This window comes from Ruditapes philippinarum, unplaced genomic scaffold, assembly GCF_026571515.1.
Source record: "Ruditapes philippinarum isolate M1 unplaced genomic scaffold, ASM2657151v2 ctg7874_1_1_1_1, whole genome shotgun sequence".
Classification (NCBI taxonomy): domain Eukaryota; kingdom Metazoa; phylum Mollusca; class Bivalvia; order Venerida; family Veneridae; genus Ruditapes; species Ruditapes philippinarum.
The window spans coordinates 32501-48385 of NW_026863539.1; the positions used below are offsets into that span (position 1 = coordinate 32501).

Sequence of the window (15885 nt, forward strand, 5' to 3'; positions counted from 1 at the left end):
CTACCGGATGGCTGAAAAAATGAATTTTGAAAACAATTTTGTATATGAAATTTCTTGTACTATTTATGAAGAGGGATATGTAAGTAAGTTACTGTCAAGGAATGAACTAAATAAACACATTACAAATAGTATTTTTAACACCTTTAAATAGATAGATAGATAGTTTATTCATATAAGACGTGTACAAAATGCACATGGTCACAAAATACATACATTCAAATATAATTAAACATCACGTAATCATCAAAGTTAACATTATTTAGTAGCAAAGTGTCATACAATGATAAAACTACATATTTGGACTGCATTAACAAAACATCTATAAATCTATAGCGTAGCGCTACGGTATAAGTTGATTTGTATAAAATTGAACTTAGTTCCGTCTTAATCAACAGTTATTGTGACGCAGTCTGTCGAGGCGTCAGGAGTTTGGAACTATATGCGTGAGTTCGAGCCATGCTGGTGACACTCTTTTATTTATTAAATTCAGTTTATTCAATAATTTGTTCTTACGATCTCAGTGTGTCCAGAAATAAATTTCCCGAAGAAAAGAAAAATACTCATATTCTGGAAGACATCCCCTTTAAATTAACATGTGATATTAAAGAATATTACATTCGTGTCTTTTAACATTGAACTTATTAAACTCATTGACGATAACATGCTCGACCGAGCCCCGTAATCCATCATTTTATCAAACTCATTTAATAAATTCAATATGAAAAGACACTCATGTGATATCCTCTATATTTATACTGTATCTAAATGATCTTCAGGTCAAGTTTAAAAATGTGGGCTCAGAATGAGGCAATTTAGTCAAGTCAAATTTTATTTCGTTTTATAGATAATTTCGAATCTGCGAAATTATTTCTAGATATAGATCAAATGATTCATCTGCTGTGGTCGGCGTTGTCGGTTAACAACATTTGAACAATCGGCAGAATTCAGGAAAACAGCCTTCAAGGTTAGGTGGTTTCGAATATATTTCCGTACATACATCAACTTCTTCTTTGTTAACGTTGTGGCTATAATTCTTAGTGTTATATAGTTCAGGTAATGTATACATGATATCAGGTTTACCTCGTGGTCCATCTGTTTTCCCCTTAGAAATATCATGTGAATTCCACTCATTCGTAAATTTAATTAATTCACTTCGTATAACAGGTGTGAAACAATACATTAAACATTGTCTTTGGAACATATCACCATCGCAATAGATACCTGTGTCTCGCAAGTCTTTGAAAAAACTTATCCAAAAGTCCATGCACTGACATCTAAGCATGCTCCACATGGATTCTATTCTTTGATTTGAGGTACTTTTACCTTGAATGAAGCCTTTTCAAGCTGAATGATCATCATGGTGGTGCAAACGGACATATATTTGCAACTGTCGAATTATTCTATTTTCTGTACCCAGATCACTGCGTATCACTGCTGGAACTCTGCAAGCACCACTTTCCTTTACACTGTTTAAAAAATATCGAGCTATTATTTTTGGATCGGTATTGCTTGGACCCAACTCAAGCCATATAATCTTTCTACTAAATCCGTCTACTGCCCCGTGAATTGCAAATCCGAAGGGTTTAATTTTATCATATCCGTCGATGTGCCAGATAAAGTCAGGACCAGGACATGAGTATTGGCGACGAAGTAGACGCTTGGCCTTTCGTCTCTGCATACCTTCTGGGTCCGCTATCCACATCAAACGAAGAACAGTTTTTCTACGTACATGTAATCCATAGAAATCTTTAAGCCGCCACCACATAGTCTTATAACCCAAACATCGACCACTTCCAGATATTTCTTTTAAAATGGCACTTATAATCGTTTCAATTTGAGACTCTGGACCTCTTCTAAATAAGCTCATTCGCTTTAACAGTCGTTTTAATTGTCTATAACTTATTCTTATTCCATGAATGACCGAAAGTGTAGCTAAAATTTCCTTGTACTTGTATCCACGACAGAAGTAATGTTGTATTAGATCCAACTTTACTTGAAACACCTGAGTTCTTTGCTTGTCAACTGGCAACACAGCAAGTACTGGATCGACAATAGAACAAGACCATAGTATAAAGATCTGAAAATGATCAAAATAAAAGAAACTTTGTAAAACATACGATTTATCATTTAGCCTAAAGGGACCAATTATCGACAGGAACCAATTATCATTAGGTCATCATTTTGAGAAGGGACAATTGCTTTGAAGTTTTTTATTTTGACCTTAAAACCGATGCCGAAAGGAGATAATAAATATGACTTGAGAACATGGTTGTTGTCGTCCATAGTAAAAATTTACAAAAATAAAAATAAAAGAAATACACAATATATCCCATTGTTTTCTCTTTGCAGGGAAGTAAGTGTATTAATCGTCTGATAACTGGTGCCTCGAGGCTAAGTTTGATAACATTTTACCAACTTTATCATCAAACAAAACAGTATTCTAATTTTGAGAAATTTTATTACATTCTAGAATAACATGTATTAAAATAAACTCAACCATACAAATATAATTTGCCAAATACAAAGACAATGTACTAATATATAACTTACCAATAACATCCAAGAATACATGCCCTTTCCCATGGCGTACTAATCACTGAACTGAAAGTGCGGAAATGACGTGTAATGACGTGGCTTTTTATTATGTCTAAAGTCTGAACTCTGAAATCTGAAGTCTGAAGTCTGAAATCTGAACTCCGAAGTCTGAACTCTGAACTCTGAAGTCTGAAATCCGAACTCCGAAGTCTGAACTCTGAAGTCTGAAATCCGAACTCTGAACTCTGAAATCTGAAGTCTGAAATCCGAAGTCTGAAATCCGAAGTCTGAACTCTGAACTCTGAAGTCTGAAATCCGAAGTCTGAACTCTGAAGTCTGAACTCTGAAGTCTGAAATCCGAACTCTGAAGTCAGAAGTCACCACCGGTCTTTCGTAGTATTCAGTGAGCTGCAAACGACTTATTTAAAACAAATTCATACGACATCATGAAAGGCAGTATTTATAAATGTTCTTTCAGATCTAATCATTAACATTTACATTTGAATGATAATTTTGACAATGTCAAGCTATCCACTAAAAGTAAACAAATAGTACAGGTGTTTCTGACGAATGATATCATTTTATAAAAGATATAAATGCAACAGCAAAGTAAACAGTTTGCTGTTGTCATTAAAAGGAAACATTTAAAGTATTTGTAAAGAACCATGAGGAAAAAGGTACCAAACATGTTGTATATTAATAGAGTGTTAATGCATCTTTTGGTGCATATGCAGAAGCAAGAAGACGCATTTAAAGCCCGAGCTCGCAGGGCATTATAATAACTTAATAGATATGATATTAATAATATATGTTCTCGCATAAAAGTATCCATCTAATTCTGCATCTGCAGGTGCATAAGGACGCATTTATACAGCCTCAGTCCGTAAGGCATAATGATAGCAACAACAACAACAACAATTATAATAATAATACACTTTGATAATTATTATTACAATGATAAGGAGTAGTAACGCTGTTAAAAGCATAAAAGTAAATGTATATACGTCAAATTTTTAAATTCAACGTTTCAATTTGCGTTTTACTAATCATTTGACAGTTTTGTTTTGATTATGGAACTAACGGGGCCGTTATCGCGGTAATTTAATTTTATATGGTGTTTTGGGTCAGGCATAAATAAAACGTTCAATTAAGGAACGCTTGTATACACGCAGCTGTTATAGTCTGATTTTATTGACCTGTCAATTATGAATACATTATAGCACTCATTTACATATTCGATCCCACTTCGGTTTTTTCCGTTTATTTTACGAGAATTAATATGGAGTGTATCACTTACGTTTGGAAAACTCTCACTAGATTAATGTAGGTTCTTGTAACATCCGCAATAGCACAGTCGGTTAAGTGATTACCTAATGCATGAGGGGTCCGAGGTTCGATCCCCTTTATTGATATTGTTTTTAGACTTATTCTTTCTTTATTTTTAAGTTTATTTTAATGAAAATGGTCAAGCGCTTGCAATTTGTCTACACGGATATGAACCAACTAAGAAACACTGAATTGTCACATTTTATATTGTATAATTACATTTATTGATTTTAATCGGAATGAATTTTCAGTATTAATTCTTGTTATATACAAATGTATAGTGTTTACAAAATGGTGCAAAACATATTAAAAATGGAACAACCATATCTTAAAAAACATGTAGAAAATAGTTATGAAAAAAAATACTGGACATACTCTGTCTCGATCCTACAACACGTTGAACATTCAGATAAAATATACCAGTGGTTTACCCTATTGCACTATAACGGTCAGTGTAACTAATTAACAAGATGAATTTAATCACATCTTACTGCGCACATCTCACGGAATTTACCGAACATTTATCGAATATTAATATATTCTGTGCATTGACCGTATAATCAGTTTGGAATTGACAGGTTAATAAAATCAAACAATATGCATGAATTACAATTTCAAAGTAAATTATTTATCAAGTGGAACGCATTCTTCATTTTTGTAATTTCCCATATAAAAGTGATTGATATTTTGTAACAATATTCAATCCTGCATAAAATGCCTATAAGTATTATGCATGTAACGCGTCGGACGTCTAGTAATCGAAGGATTGCTGACTGCATGGGTTCAAACCCGGTCAGGGGCAAGCCTTGAGCTAGAAACTTTGCATTCATCTCTTAGTACTGGTTGGTTCCAGGTACAGATTCGAGAGTGTTTTAATAAGGATTAATAATTCTAACACAATCTAACTAAAATAAATTTGTATGAACTAATATTAAAGAAATCTATATAACAATTATCAAAGATACAATAGATAATGATAGGAACGACATTCAAATACACTCTGTAACAACGGAATAATAAACAGATGTCTTTATAAAGCTGATTGGATGTATTTGAAGTCATAACGACACGATTTAGCTGTTGTGACGACTTTTCCTTCTTTGGTAGTGCAGGAAAACCGCACGTAGAACCACCGACCCCTCTGTAAACAAGCTAAATAACTTCCTGACATATTAGAATCCAAAGCACCTGGCGGAACAGCTGCTTGAATAATCTTTCCTGGATGACTTCAAAATCAAGATAATGCCAGAACAGTTTAAAGCTGCATGCTTACAGATGAGCAAAAATAATTATTTCAATAAATGTACTAAGGTTTTAGGAAAAGTAAAAATATTCAAAATTCAAGAAATAATTTACATGTTATGTGCCATTAATGTCTGATTTTTCAGTGTTTATAACTATATTTCTACTGTGTTACTAACGCAGTTAGGGAATTTTGCATATTTTGTCCTCTTTTTCGTAATGAACGTGGCTTGTAAGTGCCATTGAAAATGTGTAAATTTCTTCCTTTTAGTTATTTCACTAAATAATATTTTTAAACACATTTTTCAAAATTATCATGAACATTAGCATGAATCGGGAGGCGTGCTGCTTTAACGATATGAATAACTTATTAATCATTTGAAGACTTCTAATTCTAAACTATGGTGGCATATTTCTGCCACAAGATAACCTGATAACTAACTAGTTAATTAAGAGGTTAACTAGTTACGTAACTAGTTAACCTGATAACTTACTAGTTAATTAAGAGGTTAACTAGTTACGTAACTAGTTAACCTGATACCTAACTAGTTAATTAAGAGGTTAACTAGTTACGTAACTAGTTAATCTGATAACTAACTAGTTAATTAAGAGATAAACTAGTTACGTAACTAGTTAACCTGATAACTAACTAGTTGATTAAGAGGTTAACTAGTAACCGCCTCCGCGGTCGAGGGGTTAGAGTCGATGACTTCTAATCCAGTTACCTATCTGGCGTGGGTTCGATCCCCGGGAGATGCTTTGGTAGTTTAGCGCGGAGGAAGGTAGTCTAGTACTGGTGTAACTCTCCAGGAACGATGGTTAGGAAACTACCCGCCTATATGACTGAAATACTGTTGAGAAAAGGCGTAAACTGAAGCAAACAAACAAACAAACAAGGTTAACTAGTTACGTAACTAGTTAACCTCTTAATTAACTAGTTAGTTATATGGTTATCTGGTGGTAGAAATATGCCACCATACTAAACAGATTGGCATTATATTTGATGTTATAGACAGATCTATACTCGCAAATGCGGGTAAATGTTAATACAGCATCACGAAATATGTATCATTCAAGGTGGGAATTATGAAGAAACAAAAAGTTGCTTGATCTTATAATGTCGTTACATATACGCCTTTAGATCTTGTGTCTTAAATGAATTCCAGCTGCAAGACTTCAAACATGTAATTAGTAAGTCAAGCTAATATATATATAATGGACTATTGTACTGTTGAACAATAATTCAACAAGAACATCGGCTTCATGAGCGTAATGGTGAATTCGGTGGTGCATATCTTATTAGCTTCGAGTTTATATGGTAAAATATTTTTTTTTTCCTCGCGTTCTTAAGAGGAGTTTATTCTAATAATGAATATATATATTTTTTTAAAATATGCTGCTTCTTACAGTAGGCAATAAAAACGCGACAGTCATTTTAAGTGCTTTACGTGTACTCGGAATAAATATAAAAAAAACTACTAGATGGATCATAAATATCTTAATCTAAATGAAAGTTATAATCGCGTTTGTCACCTGTAAAAATCATTTGCTTTGAACTATCGTAAACTTATTTTGGAAAAGGAGCTTAAAAAGGAATTTTAATACCAATTTAAGTCAATAGTGGTTCTTTAATGTATTTTTGCATATAAATATGATTTCTAAATAATTAAATAATTTAACACAAGAAAATTAGCACTGATCAACATGTAGATTATTTTTTTATCATGAGAAGGCATAGATTTATTGAAAATCTATTCTTAATTTGTCTTTTCAATATTTTCCTTGTAGCGGCTGTGGAAGCAAACAGTTCTGAACCAAAGCCAAGAAAGGTAAATATGTATTTTTTTATTTACTTACTTCAAAGTCAAAGTATCATTTCACTTAATTAGCAGTTTGTTTTCTGAACATGTGGACCATTTCAAATAATGATTAATTCAACTAAATTTTCGCATTGTGTAATAGTAGGTAGATCTGCAATTTATTAAGGCATAATATTAAAAGATAAAAACAGTTTTGAAATATTGTTTATTAGTTTAAACAGTTTAAAGCAACAAGTTTTGTATTACATTGTGGTCATTTAAAATCTAAGCTGTATTGTTCTTTTTCTATTGCGACATATACATGGTCTCTAAATAATTATATGAAACCAAGTTATCTTAATATCAACTTCATATCAAGTTAGTTCAAGTCTATTATGAATATTGTTCAATGCAATATTTGAAGAAAAAGAAAAACAGACGAAAATGTGGCACCAATGAATGCAGTCCTAGGTGTTTGGGTGCATCTGGCAAAACAGTATAACAATGTAGCTCTTAATCTTAAGGAGATATTTTCTTTATCTATTCTTACTATATTTTCATGACTTAAGGCGAACAGATACCTTCTTGAGAAGTGGGGAAAATGGTATACATTTTGTGACATCAATCATGATGGTGTGATATCTCTGGAAGACCCTAAACATTTTGAGTATGTTCATATACATTACATTTATCAAAAGTTTATTACGGTCATAAAAATGTCCGAACATATCCAATGCGCGAGATACTTGAAGTTGAAAGCTCAAGCCGGTGCTAAGGGGCGCGAGGTATTTTGCACTTAATCATTATCCCTAATGTACAGACTTAATCAAACCGATTCTGCAATTTTCATGTTATTTTGTTGTGATTAATGCTTCCGAGGGATCAAAGTTGAAATGAAAGCATAACAAAATGTGTAGATAAACAATACATTATCCAAAATCAAATTAAGTGTAATCAATGGACTTTTACAGTGTTATGCAAATTATCTATCACACTGCTACTTTTGGAATATACATAGTTACTGGTTGACATGGTTTTATTTGTAATACTGTCTGTGCGTAGTTGATCTACCAATGGAAAAACGAATAAAAACCTAATTTGTTTACTATTTAAAACTGGAAAGTTCCATTAATTTCGCCGCCCTTCAGACATTATGTCAAACTATATATCAGCACAATTTTTCTTGACGATATTTGCTATTAAATATCACGTATATAAAGGGAATTTTGTACTTTTCAGCAAAGATCTTTCCCGTAATTATTGTTACAATGTATTTATAGAGAAATATTTTGCAAATATCATTTTGTCTATCAGAAAAAGAGATTACCTTACTGTCATGACAATTCATTTGTACTTCAAAAACATATTTTAAAATGTAATCATATTATACTGTAAACTTTATATACTGTAGCAGATAAAAAAACAAATTTGACTGATATTTTCAACAGGAGTTTTTACAAGGGTTATGATTGCGCAAGAGATGAAAAGCAGAGCTCTTCATTGGAAACAATGGTTCAACTATGGAAGGCAGTCCATTTATTCAACAACACGGAAATCTCTCAAGCCGAATTTGTACAAACAGTTAAGCAACAATTTGAATCAAACAATACCGCTTTCTATGAGTTGGTTCGTGTGTATATGTCTGAATTGAGCAAATTCATAGATTGTAATGCAGACGACCTAATATCAAACGACGAATTTCTAACGCTCCTGAACGCTTTGGGACACAACAATACAGCACAAAATGAAAAACAATTCTTTTCCATACCGGATATTAATGGAAAAGTCCCCCCAGCAGTTGTAGTTGCAAATTTCATGCGCTTTGTATTTGAAAACGACAAATCAAAGCCGGACATTTTCAAAAACTCACTTGATTATGGTATATAAGGTTTATACAAAAGTGTGTGTTTAATTGTGTAAAAGTATATTAGATGTGTAATCTATTATAAGGAAAATAAATATGTTCATGTAAAACAATAATTTCTGTGATTATTTATCCATCCGTTGATGACATTTTAAATTTATGCAATACCTATATGTCACGGTGCATTCTGTACCTTTCATTTTATTTGGTATGAAGTTGTAAAATAGGGAAAAATTGAATCCCGAAAGAAAGCCCCCGAAAAAAATAATAATGGCTGCATTTAATGACCCATATTTCACGCTGTGTTAGACATTTCGGATTTCACCTTGTAACTCTGAATATAATCAAGTTAAAAAATTTAATTTTTATACCGGTAACTTATTATCAATATTAGAATAATATTTTATACTGTGACCTCTGGAGACTTCTTTAAAAAGTAATAATTTAATGAAAAATTTCTACTATAAACTTCAATGTAAAAAGAAAACAAATTAATTACTTTCTTTTGAGATTATGACATTAACGTTCGCTTATCCGTTTATGTTTTAAGCTGTGCACTAATAATAAGTTATTGAAGTAAGATATCATATGAGCCGCGTCATGACAAAACCAAATTAATGGGTTTGCGACCAGCATGGATCCAGACCAGCTTGCACATCCGCGCAGTCTGATCAGGATCCATGCTCTTCGCTATCAGTTTCTCTACTTGTTATAGAGTTTGTAAGCGAACAGCATGGATCCTGATCAGATTGCGTGGACGCGCAGGCTGGTCTGAATCCATGCTTGTCGCAAACCCATTATGTTTGGCGAATACACGAGGACACTTATTGGTCGTGGGATACTAAATTATACCCAAATGTCATCAAGAGCTTTTATGCATGTGGAAGGAATGGTATTTTTCAGGCTGTAAACGAAATATTTAGAGAGATGACATTTGGTGATAGGTAATTTGAATGAATTGTAGTAAGTTTTTTTTCTTTTTGTTAAATTTGAAATTAAAGTCTATCAATTTCAATTTTAATTTTCTTAAAACAGCCCTGACAATGTCAGAATTGTCAGCAAAAAATAAAATTGCGGTACCATATGGGGAAATCTTTAAAAGTAGTCTCATTGAAAACTGTGTGACTCAATTTTGATAATTTTCACTGTGAAATTATCAAATATAATTTTCACGGATAAATCAGTAATCCACTCAAAAGCATTGAATAAATTCAAACAATTTTGTTACGCGGATGAATATCATTTTAATCAATGAAAATTGCTCGGCTATTTCCGTAAAGCTTCTCGGCTATTTCCGTAAAGCTTCAGATTATTGTGATCGCCTAAATGGATATTTGTTAGTTAGACTTTCTGAAAATTAAGTAGGGATGTTGACTCTAGGACATGGAGGTTAGGTAGTCGTTGATCGATAATCAGTTTCTTTCTTGTAAGTTCAGCACCCGATAATTTAATCCATATAAACAAAGCGCTAATTTTAGCGTATTACACAAAGAGTAGTGAAATATTATATACATATGAGACGATTTTTTCTAAATCATTTCGCAGATGGTTTGTTTGTTTGTTTCATTTTACGCCTTTTCAGGCAGTTTTTCAGTCATATAGGCGGGTAGTTTCCTTACTATCGTTCTTGGAGAGTTACACCAGTACTAGACTACCTTCCTCGGCGCTAAACTACCAAAGCATCTCCCGGGGATCGAACCCACGCCAGAGAGGTAACTGGATTAGAAGTCATCGACTCTAACCCCTCGACTATGGAGACGGTAACATAACAATTAAAACGACGCGTGACACTTATATATTAGCTCCAACATACATCAATGTTAAACAACAGGTTTACCATGATACAAACAGTAATTTAGAATAATCTGGTTTGCTTCGGTCTTTTTTCTTATTGCTTCCCCGTGGTCCTGGGGTTACACGCTCGGTTAAGAGTCGAGAAGTCTGGGGTTCAAATCCCAGCTAAGGCAACTCATATTATATTTTTTCTTTTAAATTGTTTAAACCAAATAAACATTGCATTGAATATCAGTGTTGCAATTAGCCTTATAGCCAATTTGCTATACAAAACAATTTAGTTTATAATCTGACAACCTTCACCTTTCTTACATTCTGAGACCCAAACAAAATCAGCGCCTTCTGTGCTTTTTTTTTATTTATAAACTCGAGGCGTCGATTTGTAAGGTTTCAGAGATTTCTTCATTCCCAATACAGTCCACATTAAGTCATTTGGCGTTGATGATAACGAGGACGCTGATTTGAAAGCTTCAACGTAAAGTTTCCCGAAGAGCACGGTTTGAAAACGTGAACGATAAATGGATTTCCAGTCACCGCAAATGCCTCGAAGTATTGCTTATGAAGCTTACGTCGCTGTATAAGGATCTTAAATCCTGATTATTGACGTACACGTATTCCATTTTTGTCGCTCAGACATGAATTCAGTTACAGGCTCTGTGGCATTTTTAGGACATACCTCATATATTTATGCAACGTATGCATGTATTTATTAAAAAAATAATGTTACTTCTTGGATTGTATAATTTTTATCGGTATGTAGCTTTTAGATTTTCAAAGCAGAGTCCGGCTGCGAACGATTAATTTAAAACGAATTCATACGACAATTGAAAGGCGGTTTTTTTAATAAAATCAATGTGCTTTCAGATCTAATCATTAACATTTACTTTTGAATGATTAACTTGACAATGTCAAGCTTTCCACTGAAAGAAAACATATAGAACAGGTGTTTCTTACAAATAATATCATTTATAAAAGATATAAATTCAACAGCAAAATAAACTGTTTGCTGGTGACATTAAAAGTATACGTAAAGAACCATGAGATAAAGGTACAAAGCATGTTGTATATTAATATAGTGTTAATACACCTTTTGCTGCACCTGCGCAGACGCACGAAGACACATTTTAAGCCCGAGCTCGCAGGACATTATAATAAATTAATAAATAATATATTAGTAAGGTGTATTAATGCTGTTCTCGCAAAAAAGTATGCGTCAAATTCTGCATCTAATAATGCAATAAATGCAATAATAATGATACTAATGATAATATGATTATCATTATTTCACTGATCAGAGTGTATTAACGCTGTTAAAAGCATAAAAGTATATACGTCAAATTCGAAAATTCAACGTTTCATTATCCGTATGCCTTTTATGCGCTAGTGCGATGTCATTTGACTTTTTGCCTTTTGTTTTGATTATGGAACTAACGGGGCCCTTATTGCGATAAGTTAATTTTATAAGGTGTTTTTGGCCAGGCATAAACAAAACGTTTAATTAAGGCAGTCGTGTATACATGCGTGCGCAGCTGTTTTGCCTCAATTACAATTTCAAAGTTTTTTTTTTCAAGTGGAACGCATTCTTCATTTTTGTAATTTCACATATCAAAGTGATTGATATATTGTAACAATATTTAATCCTGCATAAAATCTCTACAAGTATTATGCATAATATATCACTTTATCCCTTTTATATTTAAGTAATCTGTATAACAATTAAGAAAGATCCAATAGATAATGAGATGGAACGACGGTTAAATACGAGTACACTCATTAACAACAGCATAATGAACAGATGTGTTGTGTTTATAAAGCTGTTTTAACCACCGACCCCTCTGTAAACAAGCTAGATAGCTTCCTGACATATAAGAATCCAAAGGACCTGGCGGAACAGCTGCTCGAATCTGTCCTCAACATCAAAATCATGATATTTCCAAAACAGTTTAACGATATGAATAACAGTTTAATAATTTGAAGACTTATAATGTAATTCTAAACAGATTGGAATTATATTTGATGTTGTAGACACATCTGTTCTCGCAAATGCAGGTAAATGTTAATACAGATTCACGAAATATGCGTCATTCAATGTATGGTTTACGAAGAAACACGTTTGCTTGATTTTTATAATGTCGTTGGCTATACGTCTTTAGATCTTGCGTCTAAAATGAATTTCAGCTGCAAGACTTCAAACACGTAATTAGTAAGTAAAGCTAATATATGTAATAGACTGTTGTAATGTTGAACAATATTTAAACATGAACATCAGCTTCATTAGGATGATGGTGAATTTGGTGGTGCATGTCTTATTAGCTTTGAGTTTATATGGTAAAACATATATCTTCTCTTCACGTTCTTAAGAGGAGTTAATTTTAATGAGGAATTTTTTTTATATATGTTGCTTCTAAAACGCGACAGTAATTTAAAGTGCTTTATGTACACTCGGAAGAAATATAAAAAACTACTAGATGGATCATAAATATCTTAATCTAAATAAAAGTTATAATCGCGTTTGTGAACTGTAAAAATCATTTGCTTTGAACTACCATAAACTTATTTTGGAAAAGGAACTTAAAAAGGAATTTTAATACCAATTCCAGTCAAAAGAGGTTCTTTTATGTAATTTTAGATATTAATATGATTTCTGAATAATTAAATAATTTAACACAAGAAAATTAGCACTGAACAATATGTAGTTTATTTTTTATCATTAGAATGGATAGATTTATTGAATATCTATTCTTAGTTTGTCTTTTCAATATTTTCCTTGTAGCGGCTGTGGAAGCAAACAGTTCTGAACCAAAGCCAAGAAAGGTAAATATATATTTGTTTTGTTGATTTATTAACTTCATAGTCAAAGTATCATTTCACTTGATTAGCAGTGTGTTTTCTGAACATGTAGACCATTAAAATTAATGATTAATTCAACTAAATATTCACACTGTGAAATAGCAGGTAGATTTGCAATTGATTATGGACTAATATTAAAAAGGAATTAGTTTTGAAAAATTTTAAGCTACATGTTTTGTATTACATTGTGGTCATTTAAAATCTAAGCTGTATTGTACTTTTTCTATTGCGACATATACATTGTCTCTAAATAATTACATGAAACCAAGTTATTTTAATATCAACTTCTTTTCAAATTAGTTTGTTCTGTGCAATATTTGAAAAAGAAAAATATCAGACGAAAAGGTGGCACAAAGGAATGCAGTCATAGGTGTTTGGATGCATCTGGCAAAACAGTATAAAAATGTAGTTCTTAATGTAAAGGAGATATTTTCTTTATATATTTTTACTATATTTTCATGACTAAAGGCGAACAGATATCTTCTTGAGAAGTGGGGAAGATGGTATACATTTTGTGACATCAATAAAGACGGAGTCATATCTCTGGAAGACCCTAAACATTTTGAGTATGTTCGTATACATCATATTAAACGGAAGTTTATTACGGTCATAAAAATGTCCGAACATATCCAATGCGTAAGATACTTGAAGTTGAAAGCTCAAGCCGATGCTAGGGGCGCGAGGGATTTTGCACTTAATCATTATCCCTCATGTACAGACTTAATCAAACCGACTCTGCAATTTTCATGTAAATTTGTTGTGATTAATGCTTCCAAGGGATCACTTTAGTTTTTATACATGAAGTTGAAATGAAATCGTAACAAAATGTATAGATAAACAATACATTATCCAAAATCAAATTAAGTGTATTCAATGGACTTTTACAGTGTTATGTAAATTATCTATCCCACTGCTACATTGGGATTATACATAATTACTGGTTGGCATGGTTTTGTTTGTAATACTGTCTGTGCGTAGTTGATCTAGAAATGGAAAAAAAAAGAATAAAACCCTGATTTGTTTACTTTTTAAACTGGAAAATCCATTAATTCCTCTGCCCTTCAGACATTTTGTCAAACTTTATATCAGCACAATATTTATTGACGATATTTGCTATTTAATATCACGTATATAAAGGAAATCTTGTACTTTTCAGCAAAGATCTTTCCCGTAATTATTGATATAATTTATTTAAAGAGAAATATTTGCAAATATCCACTTTTGTCTAGAAGAAAAAGAGATTACCATACTGTCATTACAGTTCATTTGTACTTGAAATATATTTTATAAGGTAATCATATTACACTTTAACCTTTATTATTCTGTAGCAGATTAAAAACAAACTTCATTGATATTTTCAACAGGAATTTTTACAAGGGTTATGAATGCGCAAGAGGCGGAAATCAGAGCACTTCATTGGCAACAATGGTTCGCCTATGGAAGGTAGTCCATTTATTCAACAACACGGAAATCTCTCAAGCCGAATTTGTACAAACAGTTAAGCAACAATTTGAATCAAACAATACCGCTTTCTATGAGTTGATTCGTGTGTATATGTCTGCGTGGAGCAAGTTCATAGATTGTAATGCAGACGACCTAATATCAAACGACGAATTTCTAACGCTCCTGAACGCTTTGGGACACAGCAATACAGCACAGAATGAAAAACAATTCTTTTCCATACCGGATATTAATGGAAAAGTCGCACCAGCAGTTGTAGTTGCAAATTTCATGCGCTTTGTATTTGAAAACGATAAATCAAAGCCGGACATTTTCAAAAACTCACTTGATTCTGGTATCTAAGGTTTACACGAAAATGTGTTTAAATGTGTAAAAGTATATTAGATGTATATTCTATTATGAGGAAAATAAATATTTTCATGTAAAACAATGATTTCTGTGATTATTTATCCATCGGTTGATGAAATTTTGAATTTATGCAAAACTTGTATGTCACGATGCATTCCGCTTGTTACTCGTACCTTTCATTTTATTGTGTATGAAGTTGTAAAATTGAGAGAAACAGAATCACTGAAGGATGCCCCTCACCCACCCACCCCCAAAAAAATAAATAACACGGTGCAATCCGCTTGTTACTCGTACCTTTCACTTTCTTGTGTATGAAGTTGTAAAATAGAGAGAAACAGGATCACTAAAGAATGCCACCCCCCCCCCCCCGAAAAAAAATAAATGAAATAAAAAAATAAAATAAATAAATAAAAAATGCTGCATTTAATGATTTATAATTCACGCTGTGTTAGACATTTCGGACTTCACCTTATTACTCTTATTGAAATCAAGTTAAAAAATTTAATTTTAATACTGGTAACTTAGAATTAATATAAGAATAATATATTCTATACTGTGACCTCTAGAGGCTTCTTGAAAAAGCTATAATTTAATGAAAAATTTCTACTATAAACTTCATTGTAAAAAAAATCAAATTAATAATTTTCTTTTGAGATTATGACATTA

At 32.4% G+C, this 15885-nt stretch overlaps 3 protein-coding genes across 3 annotated transcripts; 2 read left to right on the forward strand and 1 right to left on the reverse strand.

Annotated features, from left to right (window-relative positions):
* Positions 1 to 148: 148 nt before the first annotated feature.
* LOC132722394 (uncharacterized) lies at positions 149 to 2911 on the reverse strand. Its single transcript, XM_060706889.1, has 2 exons — positions 2551 to 2911; positions 149 to 2077 (listed from the first exon to the last, which is right to left on the reverse strand). The coding sequence occupies exons 1-2, from the start codon at positions 2581 to 2583 to the stop codon at positions 1340 to 1342; spliced, it is 771 nt and encodes a 256-aa protein (XP_060562872.1). The 5' UTR covers positions 2584 to 2911; the 3' UTR covers positions 149 to 1339.
* A 3401-nt stretch (positions 2912 to 6312) lies between these two features.
* Positions 6313 to 8886, forward strand: LOC132722396 (sarcoplasmic calcium-binding protein-like). The gene is made up of 4 exons (XM_060706893.1): positions 6313 to 6421; positions 6892 to 6932; positions 7472 to 7569; positions 8351 to 8886. The coding sequence occupies exons 1-4, from the start codon at positions 6367 to 6369 to the stop codon at positions 8787 to 8789; spliced, it is 633 nt and encodes a 210-aa protein (XP_060562876.1). The 5' UTR covers positions 6313 to 6366; the 3' UTR covers positions 8790 to 8886.
* Positions 8887 to 12814: 3928 nt separating this feature from the next.
* Positions 12815 to 15304, forward strand: LOC132722395 (sarcoplasmic calcium-binding protein-like). The gene is made up of 4 exons (XM_060706890.1): positions 12815 to 12888; positions 13334 to 13374; positions 13879 to 13976; positions 14775 to 15304. Exons 1-4 carry the CDS (start codon positions 12819 to 12821, stop codon positions 15211 to 15213), a joined length of 648 nt encoding a protein of 215 aa, XP_060562873.1. The 5' UTR covers positions 12815 to 12818; the 3' UTR covers positions 15214 to 15304.
* Positions 15305 to 15885: the final 581 nt, after the last annotated feature.